The sequence below is a fragment of the Mya arenaria genome, chromosome 4 (assembly GCF_026914265.1).
Source record: "Mya arenaria isolate MELC-2E11 chromosome 4, ASM2691426v1".
Classification (NCBI taxonomy): Eukaryota; Metazoa; Mollusca; class Bivalvia; order Myida; family Myidae; genus Mya; species Mya arenaria.
In genome coordinates, this window is record NC_069125.1 from 35,726,877 (window position 1) to 35,752,965 (window position 26,089).

The 26,089-nt window shown below is 33.2% G+C and overlaps 1 protein-coding gene across 1 annotated transcript; it reads right to left on the reverse strand.

Moving 5' to 3' along the window:
* Window positions 1-506: 506 nt before the first annotated feature.
* LOC128230776 (uncharacterized) lies at window positions 507-20,887 on the reverse strand. The gene is made up of 14 exons (XM_052943218.1): window positions 20,059-20,887; window positions 19,613-19,742; window positions 15,001-15,059; window positions 14,539-14,600; window positions 13,133-13,221; window positions 9,914-10,013; window positions 9,421-9,575; window positions 8,257-8,343; window positions 7,775-7,871; window positions 3,759-4,561; window positions 2,740-2,907; window positions 1,636-1,780; window positions 1,250-1,357; window positions 507-990 (listed from the first exon to the last, which is right to left on the reverse strand). Exons 1-14 carry the CDS (start codon window positions 20,879-20,881, stop codon window positions 514-516), a joined length of 3,303 nt encoding a protein of 1,100 aa, XP_052799178.1. The 5' UTR covers window positions 20,882-20,887; the 3' UTR covers window positions 507-513.
* Window positions 20,888-26,089: the final 5,202 nt, after the last annotated feature.

The window sequence follows — 26,089 nt, forward strand, 5'->3', positions numbered from 1 at the left end:
TATTTAATGATATACATGCAATTATACATTTCATTTGGCTAAGTAATGCAAACAACACGTTTAAACGCTGCAACTTTCATTATTATCATTATTATTATTTTTATTTTACAAACTACTTTTAGTGATTAACCGGCTTACATCAGAGGTTAGCATCGATGGGAAATGATCGAGGTGTTCCGATTGTCAAATGTAGTTCACATATTTATGTAATTGTTAAAGTAGCGTTTCGTTATGTTTATTGTTCATTTTGACAAACTACGTTGTATACCATTTTATAACATCTTTGAACAATATGTTCAAAAATAACGTGGCGATTTATAGTCTTCTTTCATGGCATTTGTTTTGCCTTAACGGTGCAAAATCCTATGATCACGTTATACAAATATTTAAGAGCATGTCAATTAATATGCTAATAGAAAGTGTTCACAAATTGCAATCAAAACAAGTTTAGTACTTAAAGCATTTATTTTGTAAACTTGTCATGTTTTCTCATAAAATACAAATTTGGAGCATTTACAAATGTGTAATTTTTATCTCTTCCAAATTCAAGTCGTCAGGTATATCTGAGAATAACACCATTATTTGTTCTGAGTTCAATTGATTTTGACTATCTACATTATCGCTTGTTTCCAACATGTCATCGAATGTATCAATACTATTTTTGGCACTCTGCGTATCACACTCAGTATCAGGTAGACTGGTATACTTGTCCATTTCTGATTGGCGATCTGTAACACTGATGCTCTTACTCACTTCTGATTGGCGATCTTTTAGACTCGTTTCCATAAAGATTTCCAATTCATGATCTTTTATACGGGTTTCCTTAATCATTTCAGATTGGCAATCTGTTGAGACGATGCTTTCCACAATGTCAGCGCGTTCCCCCTTGACATCAACATCTGGCTCATTTCCTATTGCTATGGATTTGATGGAAGAACTTAATGTCGACGTTGTCGTTGAGTCCCTTTGGCACTGTTCATCGTGATTGATCTGAAATACAAATATGTTGAATTCAAACATTGCCAAATGAATTTTAAGCCAACATAATTATTTGTAAAAAGACTGAAATAAATTATTCCAGGGTTTGTGTAGATAATTCGTTGCTAGATTTCTCTTAGAATTATCTTGAGCTTGAGCAATACCTTATTCAAACTTAAATTCAACATTATGGCAATTGCTGTGAGTTCTGCTTCCGTTAATACCGATGATAAAATAAATGCTAAAAACATCGTTTTCTATGCATTCTTACCCTTGTTGGTGATAGTTTTTTAAGAATCGATTTCAATATTTTTTCCTGTTTAGAAATTGAGTCTTGAACCATACACTGTGTCTCTTTACATGCTATTTCGACTTCACCCTGAAAAAAAGACCAAGACATTTGTACAGCATAAGTAAGCATTATCTTTATAACAATACTTTGGAGAGTATGTCGTACAACTTTATGGACTGTAATAGAATTAACTTCTTGATGTAATTGACGTCTTTACTATCTTTGGTTTGTGACTAAATATGTACTCTACAGTACAGTGTTATTTCTTTATTGAACGATCGTGACCGTCTTTAATCATTAAGGTTTGTTAATTCCGACATATAAGTAAATAACACATAGGTATATATCATATGTATCATTCATACCATCCTGCTTTCTATTGATTTGTTGAATCGGTCAAGTGCCAAATGGATTTCTGACGCATTTGCACCTATACCGCGAAAGTTGGAAAACTTCGGCACCTCTATAGGCAAATCAAGGGGTGGGGTACAACTGTACTTTCGTGTTTGCCTGCAAAAACAATTGCAAAAGTATGTTATTGTTTAATCATTGTGATTATTATTTTGTGTAAACTTGTGGAAAATTGTTGCGACATTTAAAATGTATCTTGTCTGACAAATCAGGGTAACCAATTTTTTTTTGTGAATGCAATGAACGTAATAGTAATGACATTCTCGTGTTCGATAACATAGAGAAAACTTGATTCTATGGCGTATGACCTACAAGAAGTGTTGACGTCCTTGGTTATTTAGATATTTCGCACTATGCAGAATAGCGCTGCGTCATTTGACTTATTTCATACCAATACTTCTCCATACGAACTTATATTGTCGATCAACTTGCTTAATCAATAAATACACGTATATAAATTATAAGGGTTTATCACATGTTTTTCTTTATTCCTGTGTGATGTATGAACGTTGTTGGGAAAATGGATATTTCCCAACTTGTTAGCAGAATTCCCGCATGCTCTCCTGCGTTCAAATAGTATTCAGGAACACACGAAAACATGCGAGGTTTTAACGAATGCTGGCCAATGCATTAAGTCGCCCTCCTAAATTACCCATTACTGGTAAACTTTATCTATATATGATACCACTGATGCTCATAATTGGTAAATTACGAAGCGTTAAAACGGAGTTTCATTGTAAAACGTTTGCAAAAGATAAACAAATGTGGAATCGATTTAAACAAATATGCATTGATTGTAAAACTGTGGTTTTTGAATCATGCTATAAGAAGTAACCTTTGCAACGAAACTTTGTAGAATGAAAACTAATGCAATGATGCAATAAACAATTTCATTTTAGAGAGTGTTGTAAAAGTATTGTTTATCTTGTTGGAGTTGTTACAGATGCTGCTGCTACTGATCTTCATGACACATATAGTGGTAATGTAAATTTTCTTTCACAAGTACTATACATATAAGATTAACAACATTATGTGTTGGTGTACATTTTTGTCCATACCTAGCTTGTATTGTGGAGGGCACAGGTAATATACAAGGACTGCTTTTTCTGCTTGTGAGACGAGAAAAGAATGGACTGACAGGTTTAACATCGCTCCTCCCGACACAGCGGTGAGAATGACCGTCGAACACATCACCATCGCTACTACTACTACTACTACTGCTGCTGCTGTAAATATTTGAGAAAGTAATTGCTGTAATTGAAAGTTCAGGCTTACAATACATATATAATGCTAATAAAAATACTGAAAATAGAGCATAACCTTCTTGTGACTGTTTAAAGATAATAAATTGTGACCTTTAGCCATGTTTACCGACAGTCTAAAATCCAAGTCTAGATTCAGACTCCGATCACTTTTATAAAACTACAAAGAATCAACTTGGTTCCATTTGTTTTACAAAATTAATTATGAATAGTTCAACAATTTCGAATAGTCATAACATTCAGCAAATTTCATTATCATCAACACTCTACTAAGAACGTTAAAATGATATGAAAGTTTTTTAGTTTTGTCACTGAATCTGAACTCGACTTGAGACTGTATTTATGGCCCCAGTACGAAGATATTACTCGTATCACGTGTTTCAAGGTATTATGTTAAGTTTCAATGTAAGATTGTACTTACAATACAACTTCATAACACACATATTTGTAAATAACCATCTGTTTAATAAATTAAAAATAAAGTTGTCAAGGTAGAAGAAAGCTCAAAATAGTGATATATTCATAGTTATTTGGAGATATCTAATCGATAGAGGAAACTGGTTTGGCCATGCTATTAGACATAACTAGTTTCGACGTATAACGCATATATTCTACAGTGCATGTTCATTAATCTAAAATACTATTTGAAAACGGCTCATATTCGTCGACAACTTAAACATTCGCATTTTTTTGTATCAGTAAAGGAAATGTTGACTTTAAACGTAGTAGCGTATAACATGCTGAAAAGGGGGATGTATTTTGAAATCACTTTCATGCTTCTATATTGGCCTGCCTTCAGATATATGTTAAAATACCTCAGAGTAGTATCACTGTTAGGGGTTAGTACAATCTGTGGTGGTTCATAGGAAGATCCTTTGTGCTTGGATGATTTAACTCTTGTATCCGATTTGCGTCTGAATTTAAACTTGTCAGACAAACGTCGCATGCTTAGTCCCGGTACCGATGGACGTTTTACATACGTTTTTGTCGGCTTGGAATCTCCTGCAGCTGTGATTTCATTAATGTTATCGATTTTTATATCCTCAAACTGCTTCTCGATGTCCTGGTCATCTGTATCGACGGAACTGTAGCCACTCAACTGTCGTTTAGTTTTCAATAGGTTTAGAACTAGGTCAGCAAGTTTAGGCCCGTTTTCTGGTTTCACACTGTTCCATTCATTGTCCGGTGAACTGTCCTTCTCATTTATACAATCTAAACCAATCTTTGAAATATTAATACCGTTATCATTTATTTTCAATGCATCTATTTTAAGTTCTTCATCATCCAGCACCACATTCTGTGTAGGAAAACGGTGTGACATATGATCGGCTTTCTCCGACAAGGAGTTGTTCCGTCTGGCGTCGTTCTTCTGAAGTCGTTGGCTTCTGAGACTGAACAACTTGCGCAGTTTTGGCGACATTTGGGGCAACTTCTGTAAACATTTAACGTGAGGGAGATGCTTCATTATCGGAGATCCCTGGTACTCGCTGTGAACCTTATTTGTATTCTTTTGTCCTCTGAATGCGGTTGGATCGGGAGAGCTAGGAGCGCTGCGCATCATCTTCCGATGCTCCTCTGTTTCTTTAAGTCGTCTTTGGCCATACTCTCGTATTATTTGCTAGAAGCAGGAGTGAATCGGGTTAGTACAATATTAGTTTTATAAGGAAACAGTTATTGAATGCCAGTGAATAAATGTACAGATATTGGAATAGAGTGTCCGAACTTGTACTACTCATCTAACGACTGTGGTGTGCTGTAATCAATATAAACAGGGGTGTAAAAAGTAAAAATTAGAGATTTCCATTATATAATTGGAACATCTTAAAAATATGCTTGTACTTAAAAGAATCTTATGTTAAATTATTTTGTTATAAAAAGAACAATATTGAAGAAGCACTAAGAAAGCTTGCACTATAAGAATATCTTAATGAATTTGTTGAATACTTTCCCAGCTAAGAGTTTGAAAACAAACAGCCAACAATAAATTGGAAAGTAATGAAAATTAAATGGTCTAAATAATTTTCATTGTGTGTTGTTTTTTCTACACGAATAGAAAAGTACATATATGTTTTTCATTCTAGTCTGCCTTTCGCCCGACAAAAAAGAAAATAATTTTGGCTTCTCACAATTAGAAATAAGCAAAGAGGTTTGAAAAAGAATGCGAATAAGTATACTGACCTAAGCAGAGAATTGGAAAAATCCAGAAATGTGAGTTAATGAAATACTGACTTTTCTTAATTAAACGAACTGAAATACAGGGAAAAGGGGGAATACATGTAAATTTAGTATAAAAATGTCGAAATCCGATTACATGTTTCCTGGATACAAAAATATAGCTTCGAATGTAAGGATACCTTTCTGAACTCATTTCACTAATGGAAGCCAGGTGCTCTAATGAAGTTTGTAAACTGTTGACCGTTTCGCTACTCTCTGATCTATGCGCTCTGACTTGCTCCAGACGACTCAGCGCATAGCTAGTAATTATCTCCTTTAATTGAAGGATAAACAACCTATATGGGCGTGTTTGTTTCTATACATAGATTGTTTAACCTGTTTGTAAAGCAGTCCGACCTCTTTATTTTCTAAACAATCAATCAAATGACGAAAACGATTGTCTACCACATGTTTGTTACAATTAACAGTAGAGCCCGTATCTAATCAGTTTTCTATTGATTTAAACGATGACGTTCCATCGTACAAGGCGCTTTCAGAATAAACACAAAATTAATATTTTTCTGTAGGTGATTTTTGTTTTTATCTTGTGCATTCAGATTATCAATTAACACACTTGTGACATGTATGAATGTTGCCTTTCTTGAGTGGATTCGTGCATCTTGTCAGCTCGAGGCAACTTTTTTGACCGATGCTATAACCGAAATCGACAGTGTTTTCCGAGCCAAACAAAACAAAATTAATTTCTTTCTTTAAAAAAAAGTATTCAGTATTTTACCAAAAATCCAAAAATTTAAAAACAAATTATGGAACAATGGATGCAACCTCGCCATTGTGGTCTGATAACACAAATATAAACAAAGCATCTAAACAGCACAGACGAAACCGTAGAAGGTAAACCGCATCGCATCGTACTCTGACGTCAACGAGTAACAGTCAGGGTAACTTTGACAATTATATCCCGCTGAAGATGACTATATGTTGTATAGGGAATGAAAGGGGTTGGGTATGATAAATATGTTAAATACCCTAGGGTTCAACCACTTGAACACCAGTAATTATTACAAACATTACTCGACAAAGCCCACCTTAAACCCTTTCAACACAAACAATATTTTCACCATCATATCATCTATCAGAAATGTTTGATAATTGAAAAAGACCGTAAAGTGTACCATGTTTGACGTTTAACAAAACTATTACATATTAGTGCTAATTTGTCTGTGCTTGTAAACGAATAGGAATATCAACGATGTTTTGGATTTAGTCGTTGAATCATGTATTCGTTGCATAAGCGTATTTCAAATACAAATTTAGTGATTGATTCGGAGCACTTGTACAATATTTTGAAGTTCAACGCTTTTCATGGACAGCAAGAAGTGATTGTTTTTTCACTATTTCAAGAAAATACCCTTAATATTTCTTAAAATCGCGATAAGCCTACCCTACAATATGTAGACAATTTCATGCATGTCAAAGAACCTTTAAATGACCATATTTGTATCTTAGACAATACTTGGGAAAGATATCTTGAGTTTTGTCCGACCCAGGAAAGCAATATTATCCAACAAAATTGTTTATATCCCAATGATAATTCCATATATGAAAACGATATTAAACATTCGAATGGTACAATATTCAGCAAATTTCATTATCGATGCTCTGACAAAAGATTGCAATAAATGAACATCTGCACGTTTGAAGCTTGAGTCTAAAATCTAAAAAGCAATAATAACTGAAAGGACCCTTATTAAGTCTTTCCATGCAACAAATAGGACTGACTTTATTTAGCTATTGAAGACCCTGTTTTTGTCTACTTAAACGAAAATCCTGTTTTATCTTGAGTAAACATTGTGACAATGATTTAACATACGTTTCCAAAACGTAACATTCACAGGTAATATTCCAGTCATGAATCACATCCATGTTAACAATTCGTCGAACTCTTTAAACATCACAGACACTTGTAGCTCTAAGTACATTATCATGATGATGAGTATATGCATCCCCGAGTAATAATTTTGCATGACAAATTAAACTGTAGAAACTGGATTTTCTCAGAACTAACACATGTGGCAGAGTTTAAACAATTACATTTTTGCACTGGTTTATATTCGACGTTCACGGAGATTTTTTCTGATTTTTATCTTAACCACTGTTTTGGCGTTGCGGTGCTAAAATATGTCTTGAATGCAAATAACTCAGTTTGATTTCACCTTAGAGTGATATCTGGCAATAATTTCGTTTCCGTTTCAAAAGCAAAGTATTGATGAAATGATTATAAGTCTTAAAATCAGCATTTGATTGCAATCGAACAAGAAATCATTACCAAAATGAGGTAGTACTTTAAGCACCACTAGCAATTTTTTCTCGTTGGTTTTAGCCCATGAAAATCAAACTTCTTTTTCGGCAATGCTTAGAAATAGTTTATGTTGCTTAGAATTATGTTCTGTTGCATAACAGATAAGAAATCCAGAAATAACATTAAAACATGTTCGAACAGCCGTTTGGTCCAACGCTACGATTTTAAATTTCAAATTTACTTTAAGTACGGACAATTAAATCTGAATATACAAGTAAAAATGATAGTCAACATACTAGACCGAGTACTTGATATTGAATGAAAACAAACATGGAAATAATTAAAACAATACCCTACCTCTGCATCCGGATGGTCTTTCAGCGCGCTCAACACATCTTCCCTAGACAACACGAATAGTTCCGAATAGCCGACAGATCGTACATCAGCCGTGCGCCTGGTGGAGACAAATGTGCACAAGTAAACTTCTAATAGGAAAATTCAAATTCAGTACTATATCCAACATCTAAATAATTTTAGCAAAATCAAAAATGCTGTTGCGAAAAATGTACGACGCTTTTGACAACTCATATATAAAGTAAATATGTTATATGCGATCGAATTTCTTTCGACTTGTATGTATCTACTGTTATAGACATAAAACAATATCAAATCTACATCTAATGCATTTGCATGTCAAACTTTACACAGATACATGTCACAATTCATATATCAGGATTCTTTCTAGAAAACTTTATATCCGTACACTCTGCATTTAAATCATCTACCTCATTATAAGATACTATTGAGCTTTCTTACAGTATAAGACTTAAACAGCTCACCTATTAATGCCACCATCTATATTCAGGATGCCAATTTCACCGAAGAAATCACCAGTGCTCATCTGGGTTAGAACGGCTCCATTCTCACTGGCATGTAATAAAAATATGTTGCTTTGTTATCAAATGCAAATCATTATGAAACTGCTATTTTTATTATTATTATTATTATTATTAATTATTATTATTATTATTATTATTATTATTATTATTATTATTATTATTATTATTATTATTATTATTATTATTAGTGGTAGTAGTATTAGTATTATTATTACATTAATAATTACTATTATTATTATTATTATTATTATAATTATTATTATTATTTTTATTATTATTATTACTATTATTATAAGTATTTATTATTTTGTTGTTGATGTTGTTTTTGTTGTTCTCGTTCTTCTTGCTGTTCTTGTGCTTGTTTTTGTTGTTGTTCTTGTGTTTGTTGTAGTTCATGTAGTTCATCTTGTTTTGTTGAAGTGAATCAAAAAAGTGTGGATAAATATTGACCAATCAAGACACGTCTTGGCTAGCTTTGGGCAAATCCCGAAAAATCAAATACTTGTATACTAGAAATTGTTGTCATCGAACTGTGTTTTCTTATTTTCATAGTATTCGCTTTTTGGACAAATGTTATCGATGCCAAGAGTCATCATTAACATGTGTAAAATTTTGAATAGATAGAACAAACATGTACTAACTTCAATAACCACATTGTCATAAGACGCATTTATGGGAAAGCTACTCTCATAACTCACCTTACATTTTGGTGCATATGTAGAAGCATTACTTTGGCTCAGTAATCCGAAAATATCGGAATATATCGAAAATTTGGCAAGTTTTAAGAACTTTTGTTCATTTTGTTTCAAATGTTCCTACTCCTGGAGTTTCTGTTCATTTATTTAATAGGGTACAACGTTGTTCCTTCAAATACTTTTCTACCAACAAAATGATAAAATATTTTCCTTCTGACCGCTTTTGCTTCGGCCGTTTTAATTAGCCAGACATATAAATGTGTTTCCCGCCGTGGAAGACTCGGAGTGACGAGTTGGTATACTTCTCAATAAGAGCAAATGCACAAACTCAAAGTGTTCGCGTTGGAACGGAAGTAACTCGTATAACCCGAGTCGTTACCTCGAAAAAAGTCAAGAAAGTAAGCTCTACCCAAGTATTTCTACGACTCCATCTGCTATAATGAACATTTCCCGGGCCACTTCTCCGCGGCGGCATATAAGGTCACCCGGAGTAAAGATGTAGGCCCTCATTTTCAGCATTAAATCATGAAGAAACTCTGGCCGGCATTTCTGGAAAATCGTGACCTGTAATAAATAAAATTATGTATTACAATACATGTTTAATTTTAAATGTATACAATAAGAATATTGGATAGCAAACGTTAAGTCGTCTGAAGTCATAAATAAGTTTTTTTTTATTTGTGTCATATTACGGTCATATTTTCACATGCATTTTCACATAAAGATCGACCATGCAGAGGCATAGCGATAAAGCAAATCAAAATTATCAATATATTTTCTATGGTCGTAATGTTGTCAGTTCCATAGTTTTTTAAACCATGTGGATACAAACCAATATGTGAAGAATGAATCGGAAAGTGCCATACACATCACATCCGGTTGTTATCTGATTTGTTAAATACCTTTTTCAGTGTTCCAAGGTTGACGTGTAATGCGAGTTCCGTTTTCAATTTATCGGGAAGGAGACCAAGCGAATTAATGTCATTGCAGTTTAATCGACCTCTGTAAAAGAAAGAAGAACCAAAAGTCAATTTTATTTGTAAAGAAATGTATCTGCACCCATAACAGTCAACAAAATCAGAACACTAGTTTTGAAAAGGACATATAGTTTGTCCATCCCCCTCCCCCAGAAACAAATAAAACAAACGTTGGATCGGAGTTGGTATGTTCTAATGGTATTGGTACAAATTAACGGTTTTTGTTTATCTACGGACATAATTAATATTTTGAGATACATTTTTAAGTCTTTTTATAACTGTTTCTTAGGTTAACATAAAGCTCATGATTGAATATGGACAAAGACGATTCATGCATGAATTCAACAAGGAAAGGAGATGAGGGAATGATAAAAAGATTGGGAAACGCGATATTGAAAAGAGGGTCTCCTTTATCAATGGCGGTCATTAGAAGCAGCACTATCATCCTCCCCAAGCGTATTAAGAACTCGGCGACCAAAATTACTTTGGTCTCGAAGGGGTAAAAGGCGTTGATTGTACATCTGTATAAAGAACAAAAATAATCTTGGGGTCCACTAGCGACTCGCCATAATTGCAGTTTTAGAAATTCGAATAGCAATCATATAAATCACTTTTTGCTGAATCGTACAATATCCATGTTCTTAGAAATGTTATGTTCCCTAACTTGTATACCAAATAAATTGTTGGCAAGAATAATTTTATTAGCGTGGACATATAACGCTTTCTTACTTAACCGCGAGTTCGTTTTCTGCACATAAACTACTTCAATAAAGCTAGTTTGGATAATATTTAATACAAATACAAGGGAAAATGAATGCAAATAGTATGCAAGATTTTGAGTGAAATTGCTTTCGAACAACAGGAATCCTTATGACATCAATAAATTGTCCTTATAATCTAACTGTCCGGCCCGAAAACACACAAAACAAAATGGAGACAAACATCGCGATCTCTTACCTCAAAGTAACAAATGTTTGGAATGTTAATTAATTGTTACAAATTTCTAAAAGTGTATTTCAAATCTAAGAGTTGCGTTTGTATAATTGAAACATTTTCTGTCTTAGACAATTTGACATCAAACGTGCTCAAGTCGAAAATGATCTCAACAAGATAGTTTTTGATTGGACATGATCCTTGAAGTAGAAAGTACTGTATTGCGTGTCTGCAGCAAATAATTACATTTGTGTGCACAGTCTTGTGAAAGAGGATCGCTTGTGATTTGATTGATGGTCCTTTGACTCGGACAGGAATATCTAACTTATGCATAAGGAATGTCAAATTTTTAGGTAGATGACAAATGTAATATCTGGCCAGCAGCCTGCCTCCATCAATGACTGAATTACGAACGTTATGTAACCCTACATATAAAACAGAATGATAAAGTGTGGAATTACAACCTGGTGTGAAATGTCGGAGTTTTGCGAAAGTTATGTGCACGTGCATTTCAAGTCATAAATTAATTTGGTTATTGTATGTGTTTTACTGTTCAGTTCGATTTCACACCAACGGTATTTATTGTTATGCTCAATGCTTCTAATTCCGCTTAAAGTGACACTCATATTACAAATCAATACATGCATAAAAAACATAAATTTTGAGTACTTAATCTTTAACTACTTACTAAATAATGCATTTATGAAAAATATTATTTACTGATAACAAGATTGTAACCGTGTATAAAATAGCGAAAAATGCAAAAATATCATTTTTGGTATATTAAAACAACTTTAATAATTGTGATAAATCTTATTTGGGAGTAAGAGTGCATCTTTAAACTACTAAATAATGCATATACGGAAATTATTAATACTGATAACAAGATTGTAACCGTGAATTTAATAGCAGAAAGCGCAAAACAAATGATTGGTGAATGCTAAAAGAATTACTGTAGTCTACTATAGTTTTATAAAGTAGAAATATTGTGTTTTTTGTTCATTTCTTTCTAATTGAACTCGATATCCTTCATAAGAACCATTGTTTTTGACATTCATTCATCTTTTTTGGAATATTAAAACAATCTTATTAATTATGGCAAATCTTTTTGGGGAGTAAGAGAGCATCTTTAAGAAAACAAAGTTACCTGTCGTTGGATAAGTTTGATCATTTCGGAAATCAAATATATCAAAATGGTCAATTTAATTCTATAAATCAACGAGCGGAATAAGGAAATGTTTGCCAAAATACACCGGTTTATGATCCCTGGAATAAAAAAGGAACTGTATTGCGTGTCAGCAAATAATAATGATATTTTTGTACATAGACTTGAGAAAGAGGATCGCTTGTGATTTGATTGATGATCTTTTTACTAGAACAGGAATATCTAACTTATGCATAAGGGTTATCAATAAAATCAAAAACAAGCACCTGTAGTCTTAAAGTTATCCAAGATCCTGTTTTAAGGCACATATTAAAGCTTAACAAGGACTTACGAGAGACAAACAAAGTCACAAGACAAAAACTACATAACACAAATATCAAAATATTGCTAACAGTAAATGTTTGGGTAATCGCATTGACAAAAGCAGTGAATAAAAGTAAAAACTAATTAGGTTGTACGTTTTGTTGTGTAATAAGTTGAAGTTGGAGCCAAACTTAGACAATTCCGTACATGCCTGTTTCAATAACTTTAAATTTATTGCAAAGAAAATGACTCACGAGACAGAAACATACATCAAATCATTCATGATTGACTTACAACAGACACGATGCTTTACTTTTCGCCTTCCTCGTTCATATTATGTCAAGTTCAACTGAATTAATTTGCATCAGGCGTAATATGATTTATAGACATTCATACTATATTCAAATAATATTGACCCATGTTTTGTATCCATACTGCCAAGAACTCAAATGAAACCTTGACAATGAAAAATTGGATTGTTTTGTCTAATCTAGTTACCATTCCGAAATTGTTTTAGGCAAGATACTTTGACCTTATTCGTTTTGGGGAATTGTGAAGAAATCGCTAAAAACGTGTTTGCATAATTTATTTGAATATGTAAATACGAAGCAATATCTATGAAGTGTTTGTTTTCAAATACAAGTGGCAGAATACTTTGTCGTATTTAATTATCATTGTCAATTTTCTGAAAACAAACTGAATTCAAAACCTGTGCATACATTTCATCTTAAATCAGTTCGTACCTTGTCCACACATAATCGTACCATCTTTGGACTCGCTTCTGTAGCTCTGTTGGTACGTTGTGCATTTGCATATAGAATTTCGCTCCGTCCTGAAATAATATTCATGTAAGTTTAAGCATATTCTTTTCAAAAACATTTTTAAAACAATTAGTATTCAGCAACATACTTCCTACTGTACTACAAAAACATGTTATGTCACGTCGTAAAAGAAACTAATGCTTGATCGAACACGTCATCAATTCAACATTGTCACACCGGATAATTTTTATATACAAATAACAGCCGTGGATTGTGATCTTTGCGATCAAAGATTAAACCCCCCTCACAGATGTTAAAGAACAAAAATAATATATAAGTGGTGTCTTACAAACCTTAATGTTTCTCTCGATTGAGAAAAGAAATCTTAAATCTAAAACGGCCTGTTGCCAGATACTTGGTCGCGTGGTTAAAAGTTTGCTAACCAGACCCCATAACACATTATGGAAGCTAAAAGCATCCCTTCTGTCGCGTTCAGACAGTATATGTAGCTGCGCATATGCGATAATGCTAGACAACGACCTTGTAATCAAATAATGCTGAATGACAACATGTTGTGACTGGCACTGGCCTTCGGTGATATGATGGTGGTCTGGCAAATTATTCAGCTTAGAACAGACGGTGAATTTTGCTTCACGATTAAGACTTATTGAGTTCCTTTTATTGTTTTCCTGTGTATGGTTATTGGATAAATTGTCTTGATATTTTTGGCAACCAATCTTTGGCTTCTTGAAATGATAAAATACCAGCAGGATAAATGAATTTCGACACAGGGTTCTAAATTTAATTGAAATATTTGAACGTAATACGCAGTTTACCTACTTTGTATTTAACTTTGTTCATGCTGGTAAAGTTATGATACCAGTTTCATAGGCTGTTGCCGTGATATCAAATAAATACACATTTTTAACCGCTATGCCAATGTATACTTCATTTGCGTTTGGAATGATAAAATACCAGCTGGATAAATGAATTTCGAGACAGGGTTCTATATTTGAATTAAAATATTTGAACGTAATACGCAGTTTGTCTGTTTTGTATTTAACTTTGTTCATGCTGGTAAAATTATGATACCAGTTTCATAGGATGTTGCCGTGATATCAAATATATACACACTTTTAACCACTATGTCAATGTTTACTTCATTTGTGTTTGGAAAGAAATAAATATATATCGATATATATTTTTTATCCGTCGCGACACAGCATGTTTAAATTTACGTAATGCATTTCTATTTAGTTTCTACTTTGTCATTATGTTCAAAACGATTTGACATAAAGCAATAATCACAACAAATAAAAACAAGCCTATGGAATTAACGAAAGCATTCATTTTATGCCTGAACTGTCAATAGGCGTATGATTTCTTACCAGCAACCGTTCGAACTCCTGCCTGCTAGCATTTCTGTTGGTTATGACGTTGCCAACTTGACCTAAAATAAAATAAGCTTTTAAAAGGCAATGGAAGGAACCTGTGTGTAATAGTCCTTTTCACATACAAAATCCGTTCCGTCTGACATTGCAGTTTTGTAACCATTCACTATCAATATGACTATTCGACACTGAGTGTTGTAAGTATGTTGTAAAAAAGGTTATTGTTAAAAGGTATAACGACTTAGTATATAGTTATATGGGTTAGATATGGCTAAAATAATAATTTTTCACTATGCATTCAATTACTTACAGGCTGAATGGATTCAATGTAAATAGTAACGATTTTTTTATGTAGAATCCATCTCTGATTAAAAATATTTTTTCATGAAATGTGTACATAGTTTAAAGATATGGTATGATATATACAAAAAATATTTAAACATCTAGAACTGTGCTTACCAACAATTGTAGCGAATATGAAAACGCCGATAAGGTAACTGACGATCACAAAGATGTATCTGAAACAATAATTAAACTTGGATCCATTTTCACAGTGTATGTACAGCAACTCCTTCGTAGGTTTGAATTGGATAAATTATTTGAAGTAAGTTATATAACTTACAAAGTAAAATGTTCGATTAAAGTGCTATTTATCAAATACGTGAACATCGAAGTCACCTAAAGGTTTCGATAATCATTGCTTAACAAAACATGCGAAATAATAAAACTACAACAAAGCAACCGTGTATAACTTGAAAGCACTGTAACGGTGTACATTGGATCTTCACAATCCTCTAGAAATCTATCCTCAAGAAACACTTGACAATTGGAGAACACCAATACGCAACGTGCTACTAGAAAAGACAATAAAAAAAACAAATTAAGACAATATTGCAAACAACACTCATTTTTTATCAGGAAAAATGACATGTGTAACAGCTTTTATGTTAAAGAATCATGACGTTTTTAATTGCACAGGGTGATATTACGCGGCACTGTTTTAATTTCCTTGTTTTACTCTAAAACTAAATGCCCATGATAATAAAACTTGTGGGCACAATTCTCACTGCAAAATGCATCAATGATGCATGTTTTACAAAATATACTGCTTTAAGGAAGTGTAAACAAACACATAAAGCAGTAATTATTCACGCAATAAAATTAGATATGATCTAATCATCTCAAAATCGCTAAAACATGGACCATGTGCAGAACAAATGCGTCTTGGAGATGGATCATTTTACGATCATAAATGATTTAGGGCATCATTTTGAGTGATTTACGAGTACACACCAAGTTTCATTAAGATCTGCTGTTAACGATTAAAGTGGGAATTTAGTTAATGTCCTGAAAAACCTGTACGACCATCGAATGGCCAGTCGTGGGAATGGATAAGCATTTATGTAAATGGTATTTACTGCGATAAATTTAAATTAAACACTGAATTACAAATGAAACCAAAACAAATTTAGGTCAAATTCTGACCGTTTAATGAAACCAACAACGAATGTGTTTGTTATAATTAAGCATGTTCATATACATTGTTGATAAATGCTTAATATTGCTTAAGTTCAAGAGGGAACAATGTCAGTTTTGCCTAGTTTTACCAATTCATTGGTCATAAATTTGTAGTGACTCCAGCTACCTGAATTTTGTACATACAATTCAACCGAGATCCGAGATACTTTGCAAATGATCATCTAAAGATTAGCCGTGGTAATATTAGAGCACAGGCGAATGATATCCATTTGGTCAAATTTAGATGACATAAAGTAGAATGGGTAGTGTTACCTCGTTTTGTATCGAACTCTTACTAGATATAATCCCTAAAAATAAGCATTGTAACAACGGTTTGGTTTTGGAGGAAGACATTTCTTAATCATGCTCAACTTAGAAAGCAAAAAAGAGCAAGTGACGATGCAGTTGATAACGCTGGATCACATTTAATCAGCCATTCAGATGAGAGCGTTTTATGCATACAAGAATAAATGTATGGACCAATATGGTGATATTTTAAGTGCATGTCCTGATTCTACCACCGATAAGAACGCAAAATATATGCCTTTAGTATCATTCTCCGACTCAAACGTACATAAGATTATGGAGACGCATTTGTTTCCTTTACTGTGCCTAAAGTGGATAACTACGAAGAATCGGATATTGCCTTAATGGAAATTTGCCGACTATGACAACACAAGTAAAGAACATTTCAAATTTCTGGAGTAAATCAAGCTAGGAACATTTTCTGAAAGTTACAGAATATATATAGGATATTCTTTCATGCCTCTGACTAATTACGGTGTGGTGGATCTTTCATTTCGTCCGAAGTTATGACCAGTCGAATATTGGTCTAATTGGTTTAACTGATGGAAGGAAAACCATCAAGTTTGCCAGTCATGATGCGTTACTTCCTGAATGGCTATCAGTCTGAGATTTGATTTACGTATTTTTGAAAACCAACGATGTATATTTCAGTTCGTTTAGTTTGGAAACTACTGTCAATTAATGACTTCTGTAATAATTAACGAGTGATAAATCAGAACACGACAAATCTGTTCAAAATTGTTTTGTTATTTAACATAATGTTCTAAATTAAATTATTTGTCTTACGAAAATGTACTGTAATGCTTATATTTAAGGTGCATATAATCCTGACAGCTTGATGAAAGGGAAACTCTAGACACTAAATTGAACACGACCGAAGATGTGATTCACAAAGCAAAAACACAGACGGATCTTTCTTCAAAATAAGGGTTAATAAAGTGTTTCAAATACAAAAGAGACTTGCCTAGAAAGTGCATGTGATTGAATAAAATGCAAAACCGTCTTTGTAATTACAGCTGAAGAAAATAGTGAAACTGTCTAAATCAGTAGTTGTAACTTTTTAACATATTAAAACTGCAAAATATTTGATAACTGAAGAAATATTGCGCATTTAACGTTTATTTCCATGTTTTTTTCTTATTCAACTACATACTAGACAAGTCTCAGGAACAAAATACAGGGTTACAAAGCGTTATTTGCACCTTTAAGGACTCTTCGATCTTCAATTAGTAACAAAGTCATTAATCAAACGTCTGAAAATAAGGCTATACGCTAATGGGTTATATTTTATTGAGTTCATGAAGAGTCTTTAAAGTCCCTTATATACTTACGCTGCATAGGACATCAACTGACTGTTGCAATGTGGAAAGACCTTACTTTTTAACTATATAAAAATAACAGTTCGCTTATAAAAGGTAATTGACCTCTATATGTATGCTAGCTAACGCACAACTACTAATTACTAGTAACCCTGTAATTTGTAATAACAGATGGATTCGATATAAATTAAACTATGCAGAATATATTTTTGCAAATGAAGTCGCAAACATGTAAACCGTCTTTCTGGTAGCTAATACACAATATTTCACTCTAATACTTGCAAATAAATACAAATACCACAGCTTCTTTCGCGTCGGAACACGTGTTAGGCCTTTAGATTGTGAAGCTTATGGAAGGACAAGAAAAATTTACCCATGGGTTCCGACGATAAATGTCATAAGATCACCGACATTTGATTACGAAAACGATGTTGTCCAACAAACCGTTTTCAAAAGCAAACCTTTTTTACAAACGATTCATGCATTTTCGTTAATTAATCAAATTCTTTCTTGGGTTAATCAGGTTTCGTCAATTTTTATTTAAATTTGTGTGACGTTAATTTGTCCTTATACCGGATTTGAGAAACCAAAGTTCTCGTATTTAATTAATTCCACTGGAAGAAAATGCAGTTTAGGATTGAATAGTCATACGTCAATGTCTAACAGTCGCTAATCTTATAAAGTTCATTCCACATGTTACGGCATCGATAAAAAAGGACAACTGGAAGTTAAAGCTTTTATTTTAACATGATATATCTATAAAAGCTTACAGATCCACGTGATAATAGAATGAGAGAGGTCAAATACACCAATTTTAGTAACATGTGAATCCTTATATCGCCATTGACGTTGTAACGGACGTTGAAAATAATTCCTTTGCGTTGTAAATAAATGCATACATACCGAACTTTATGTATTATCGGCGATTTATTTAAGGCCAAATTAGCTGTAACTCTGACATCATTTCACCCCGAGGCTTAATTACCAATTGAAATTTCCGTGGGTCTGCGGAAATATTCTGTTTGTTATTGATGGTTTTACAGTTATGATCATGAGATTTTGATTGTTTATACTTTTTAGATTATTTGAAATTATACGGGTTTTTTTAACTATATAAAGAGTTAGTTTCGTTTATATGTATTAACACATATGTTTTAAAAATCTTAGATATCCTGTTAACTCAATTGATTAAATAACATATACGATATCAATTATGCCTGGAATTCAAAGTGCAAACACCAATATCACGACCATACTTAATACTGAGAACAATATTTAACTTGTTCTCAACTAAGAACACTGATTAACTAAGTATTAACTCACTGGGAACAATATTAACTTTTGTATACAATGTAAACGAAAGCGAATTAAAATCTGAAAAATTAGTGTAAGTTATATAAATAAGCCCAACATGCATAAATCAAACTAAGTGTAATTTGCTGTTTTTGAGTTATTATTTTATTTAGAATATTGAGGAATAATGTTTATCAATACAAAACAAATTCAAAACAAAAATGAATGCCCTTGTTTAAAGAGTGAAATATTTATTATCTTGAATAATGCCATTTTTGTATATTCAAAAATAACCTGGGCTTGATATTGAGAAAGGACTTATGTATGTTCTTGATATTGCGGCAAGTTGTTTGATGTCCAATCATAAACCTCCATTAAGAAGACACAATTCTTGTTTAGCCTTTCCGTATGTTGTTTCATATTGCTGATAGGTGCAACAACAAATGTGTCTGAGTTAAATGTTTGTTAGTTTTTTAGGCAAACTAACAGCAATGCAAACAAACAAAAAACGTTCTTGATATATTATTCAAGTACAAATGAAACAATATCCACGTATTAAGTATAAGTATACGAAATAGTATAAGCAACAATGTTAAAAAGTATAAAAACATAAATGCGTGTTCTGTGATACGTACTGCCAATTCGAATCAGGTGGTGGAAGATCCCCAATTGTGGTCAGAGTCAGTGTTGACCAGTACAAGGAGGCCAAATACTTCCTGGTCACTGCTGCATATCGTCCTTCTGGCTTGGGATAGGACCAGTCACCTTTGAAATAATATATAGATTTACCCAGCAAATATGAAATGGGAAACATTATTAATGAATTGAATCTTGGAGTTATTGTTATTTTTGTTGAAATTATTAGAATTAAGCTTTATTTCCAATACAACCTTTATAATTGTAATTTGATGTATTTTCTACATTATGTTTGCATGTTTTATATTTTATGACCCATGGTTGTAAATCAATATTTCTGATTTGTCTTATTGTATCTTACCTTCGAAATGCTGATTAGCGTGTTTTATATTTTATGACCCATAGTTGTAAATCAATATTTCTGATTTGTTTTATTGTATCTTACCTTCGAAATGCTCAGCTTCTGAGATCAAGTAATAGAATGCAGCAAACCAATGTGAGCCGAGAAACAGAATGTGGGTCAAGCTGGCTACTCGAAGGAGGTTCGGGTAGGCAGTCCTTGATTCGTACATGTGCATGAAGCGGATACCACGGTATATTTTTAGGAATCTCGGGAATCGCAACATCGGATGAATGCCTGTGTAGAATTGCAGAAAATCGAGGGGAAGCAAACAAATAATGTCAACAATGAAACATTTATCTTTGGTATAGTTTTTGCATAGTTTTCTTGAGTCGTAAACCATTAGACCTTGGTTAAGGTATCCAGTTCTGAATTGCACAAAGATATCACACACATAGACAAAATCACATAGGCCGTCGAATAAAAACCATATGTACATATATCCTCGCTGGATCTCTCTAAAAGCCTCCCGAGCAATGCATGTCCATATGTTATATAATACTGCAAGGGTAACTATACCGAGCCAATAGAACATTACACCACCCGAGGGGTGAACCACTAGCGATTTAAAGGTCTTGTGTTTCTGAATTTGAAATTTGTAAACTTGGTCCTCTTCAGTTTCGTTTGATGTCTGAGCCTCAGACTGATTTCTTGTTGAAAACTTTCTCAAAAATGAATCCCCTCGGCTAAGACGTCTATGTTTCTTGGCATTTATGTTATTAGCAGCGTTCATTGATGTTTTGAGCTTGCTCCATCTGTCTTTCGCGCTTTTCAAATCCAAGTCGGACTTCTGTGGAGATGAAGTTGCAGACATGTTTGTATTTACGTCAGCATTACACTTCTCATCATATGGCATTGTTCGGGACATTTTCGAGTGTTAATGTGATTTGTTTGAGCCTAATCAAATTATTTGGATATGGTTGGACTAGTGTTTACATCAACTGAGTATATTGATCAAGCAACTTTACTTGACATAAGTGACTTATTCTTCTTTCTTATATTAGGTTACCCGTGCCAATGAATTTTCTCATAATGCATCTGGATCATATTGGACCTCGACCTGTATTCTGATTGTGTAACGTCAGCTTGCTCTATCTACACTCATTGCCGCTTCTGAAAACATAAAAAAGTCCACCGAATTATATCGCTGATATACGTGTTTATGATGTTAAGAGTGACCGTTTTCACTCGTACTTATACATGACTAGGGCATGACTTGTTCTTATTTCATTGCAATATCCAAGATGATGAAATATACTGAAAAAAGAGCAGAATGCTAAGCGCTTAATTATATCGTCAAGTTTTAAAGTCAACACACTGTTCAAGAACAAATTAACATCATCGAGAGATGACACACTACAGTACATAAAAAGGCTCAGTCAACAAGAGACACATTCCAGTTCAAAACAAAAGATAATCAATGAGAGACATATAAAAGTTCAGAACACCAGACAACCAACGAGAGACACATAACAGTTCAGAATAACAGACAATCAACGAGAGACAGATTACAGTTCAGAACAACAGACTATCAATGAGAGACTGATAACGCTAGTTAAGAAAAACAGACAATAAACGAGATTCATATAACAGTACAAAACAACGGACACTAAACAAAAATCAAACACTGGTTCGAAAATTACAGACAATCAACAAACATAACTATGCAAAACAGCAGATAAACAACAAGAGACACATAACAGTTAAAAATAACGCACAATCAACGAGAGACACATAACAGTTCAAAATAACGCACAAACAACTAGAGACAAATAACGGCACATAACAACGCACAATAAACGAGAGACACATAGAAGTGCATAACAACGCAGAATTACCTAGAGACACATAACGGTTTAAAACTCAACGAGAGACACATACAGGTACAGAACACAAGACACTCAACGAGAGAAACATAACAGTTCAAAACAACAGACACTCAACAAGAGACACACAATAGTTCAAAACAACAGACACTCAACGACAATCGAATACTGTTACAAAGCACTTGACACTCAACGAAAGACACATAACAATTCAAAACAACCGACACTCAACAAGAGACACATACAGGTACAGAACACTAGACACTCAGCGAGAGACACATTACAGCTCAAAAGAACAAAGACCCAACGAGAGACACATACAGGTACAGAACACTAGACCCTCAACGAGAGAAACATAATAGTTCAAAGCAACCGACACTCAACAAGAGACACATACAGGTACAGAACACTAGACACTCAGCGAGAGACACATTACATCTCAAAATAACAAGGACTCAACGAGAGACACATACAGGTACAGAACACATAACGCGAGACACATTACAGTACTAAACAGCAGATCTCCCACTTTTCATAGCTTTCATTAATGAATGCAAGCTTCATAAAAGCATACATTCAATTGATGAAAAAAGTAAAAAACATAACACCATATTAACTTCATTAACGTATCGTCCTGACACAAACATTTCCTGTTAATTGATCAAAATAATTTATCAAGGCCTCTGTCTCCTCTGCATGACGTTTACAACAATAACATTCTAAGAATTATCACCTGTTTGCTTTTCTCAAAAATAGAAATAAAACCAAGGTACTCAAACAGCACTTAATAGGACACTTAATACGACACTTAACAAACAATGGCAGATTGGCCCACTCGAAGGTCTGTTATTTTAGCCATGGTGCTTGAATAATACGAATACAAACGAACACAATATAATCACAGGTATTCACACGGCCTGTTTTGCTAATAGTGTCAGCTATTTATATGGGATTTTATCAATATAAATGTCATAAAATGCCTCAGTATTTCGATGTTTTCGGTATATTGACGTAAAACCTTTGAAAAATGCTACAATAAACATGTATATTTTCCGTACAATTGGTAAGAGACAGCGCAAAACAAATCTGATTTATCCGATTATATAATCTGGTTAACTAAATGGTGGTTATTAATTGGTCAATATTTATTAAATAATCAATGTGAACCAATTATGCCATGTATGACAAAACTAACCGCAGAATGACCTCTTGACTTGCTTATCAGTTTGGCCAAATCCAATAAGGCAGTTATTGAAACTTTATTGTTTACGAAGGCTTATATTTTAAATACAATTAGGATCACAGGATATTGTTTTTTGGGAAGATTCAAGCATAAAGCATGTATTACAGTTATCCACGTGCATGCACATTTTACTCATTCATTTGTTGTTATTTTCGACGAATACTGGTAAGTTTGGCACAACTGACCTACACAACAAAACAACCCATAAGCTTAAACAGGTTAAAAGATATCATGCGTGTCCCATGAAAACAATAAAGCAGATTGTATAATGATTTCTATAATTGCTCTTTGTCATGCTTTCCTCGGAATCAGAAATTTGACCATTAATGAAAACAAAACATAGCTTAAGTTTGTTTAGATGCAATTTTCTCATATTTTGTTTTCATTCAATTGATTTGCAGATGTTTTAATTCAAAATGTTATGTTTTCAGCTGTCTTATTGCCCTGATTTATTATTGCTTTTAAGGTTAACTGAGAGGTGTCAGAACTTGCTTCGGAGAAATAGCTTTAGAAACAAACGTGAATTTTAATGGCGTTAAACCTATTCAATGCATCGCTTCGTTATGTATAAATGCGTGTGTTATTATGCGTTTATCAGTTTAAAAGTGATCAGGTCCTGTAGTGCCGTGTGACCAAAGCAAATGAACAAACGTTAACATACTTAGTGTTCAAAATTATGTTTTGTCTACTGGCTCTGTTTAAATGAATAGATATATCGTCTTAAAATCGATAAAACCTGAATATTGATAAGCGAAAAAAATATGCCGAATATCAATAAAGCTGCCATTCCACTGAAAAAAAACATATTTGAACACTTACCTTTGTTGTACTAGTCTTACGGCGTATGTTTGAATTATTAGACATTTTGTCACATATTTTCGCGACTATCAGTGCAATCTAATGAAACATTTGATTTAACCTATAGCAAAGGAAATATATCTTATGCCCTAATTCGCTTTTGGAAATATGTGTACCTAACTCGGAAATGTCGATGCATAGTGTATACGTTATAATTTTTGAAATATCTATATAAGAATATAACACCAGTTTCCTAATTGTAATGGTCGAATTACATTTATATAAAGGGAAATCACAATTTCTATAATAAAATGTTTTTGAAGTAAGTAATAGATGATACATTGCGTGAAGTCTTTTGTAGTTTACTTTTCCATACACTTAAAAAGTGGCATCGTAAAAAAGCTTCAAGGAGTCAAAAAAGTTCGAAAATAAAAGATTTACGTATCAAACATATCTTAATATACCTTAACATTGATATATATTTTAATTGAACATCCCTCGTTCATGTCTATGTATTTGCCTAACGGGGAAGAAGAAATTTGATATCGAGGGGCGTTCAACATTTAACACAAAAAATAATGATCTTCTTTCGATGTAAATATGATACTTTCTTCAAAATATTATATCGCTTATTATTGTTGTTCCTTTAATTCCTTAATTTATGCATACTTTCACAATGACAATGATGTCGCAAAACGAACTAAACAATATAAATGAATGTTAATTGATCCATGGGGTAGTCGTTGCAGGCACCTGAAAAATGTATGTTAAGTCCAAACATATACAGTCACTTAGTAACGATTGATTGTTATTAAGATTGCATTTACCGAAATAAATGACGTGGAGTGTCAAAGTCACTCGACCAATTCATTTGGTACATGCATATTACCAGCTTAGTGTTTGAGATTATGAGATGTATATTGGACCAGTTCTACCGGTTTTATCTACCGATTCGCCTGAATAAAATATTCAACGGGTGATTGATGATGTATCAAATAAATATGGGTCCAATTTGAAAACAAAACAATTGTTACCCCATTGGATAAAATAGAATTTTGAATGCAATGATATAAAAGATTAACTGTTCTGAAATAGTACTTATGTGAACAACTACAGAAACAAGCTCAGTAGCCAAAATTTTAACCCGGTTTAATGGCACTGCGTAAACGCCAAAGACATAGAACTAAAATATCACAAACAAGAAACATGGGACAACAGCACAAATTCACAAACAACACAATGCATATATACTAAATAAAAAATAGGTGTGTTTATCTAGGATTTTCTTAGGTAGCGCCTTGGAACGGTCAGTAAAAATGTAGATTTACTGAGGGTTTAAACTCGTGTGTGTGCACAACCTCACGTTTTGTTTAAAAAACCTTATGTTTTTATGGATGACACTTCACGTCAGTTGAAAATAATTACCGCCATTAACCATTCTTTCAGAACTACTAAAATGACGCCCGAAGGGAAGCTTTACGTGAATAGCAACTATGGCTTTACGTGGGTTATGAGTTTGCATGCTTTTAATGGTGGAATCGTTTAAGGAACCGTATTTTTTATATCATTATACCGATATTTATAGTTATCTGAGACAGGCGGTAATGTTTTTCAGACAGCATGATTAATTTGATAGAATTTCAAAAACACACCATCGCTACGGAGAAAATGGAGTATCACAAATATGCAATGAAAGCTCTACAAGCGTTAAAAGGTTGCAGCCGCGACAAGCGCAGGCATCAAAAATAGAATCCAAAACATCTTTATGTACAGATAAGTGCAAGTCATCTCTAACAAAAGGTTATGTAAATTGATGTCTTTTTAATATAATTAGCTAATTTCATCACAGTCACTGGTTAACAAATATATACTTGATCAAGTTTATTGCTAGTGTAAAGTTAATAAGGTTTTTGCCGACGTCCTTTTTAAGAACAGTTTAGGTCTAAAATGCACAATGAATAATAAAACACATACGTACAATTGCTGCCATGATAAACAATAAACCAGTGACATAAGGTATATATTATATATTCGAACTAAATTGTTTTCTCGTTTGTACTCTATAATCATATATGCATGCTCTATTGTATTTAAATATATCAATACTAAACAGATCCGTTGTGATAATATTACGCATTGTTGTTTATTAGTAGAATATATGATTTTAATTGTTGTTTGAACAGAGATTGTTGATTTGATTAAAAATGAT

Bases quoted from the DNA above. Each gene is read 5' to 3' on its own strand.
- LOC128230776 (XM_052943218.1), bottom strand. From the start codon at position 20,881: ATGTCCCGAACAATGCCATATGATGAGAAGTGTAATGCTGACGTAAAT. The intron at 13,222-14,538 runs GTAAGAAATCAT...ATATTATTTCAG, and splicing joins AGGAGTTCGAACGGTTGCTG to GACGGAGCGAAATTCTATAT. The intron at 2,908-3,758 runs GTATTTTAACAT...AAATATTTACAG, and splicing joins AACAGTGATACTACTCTGAG to CAGCAGCAGTAGTAGTAGTA.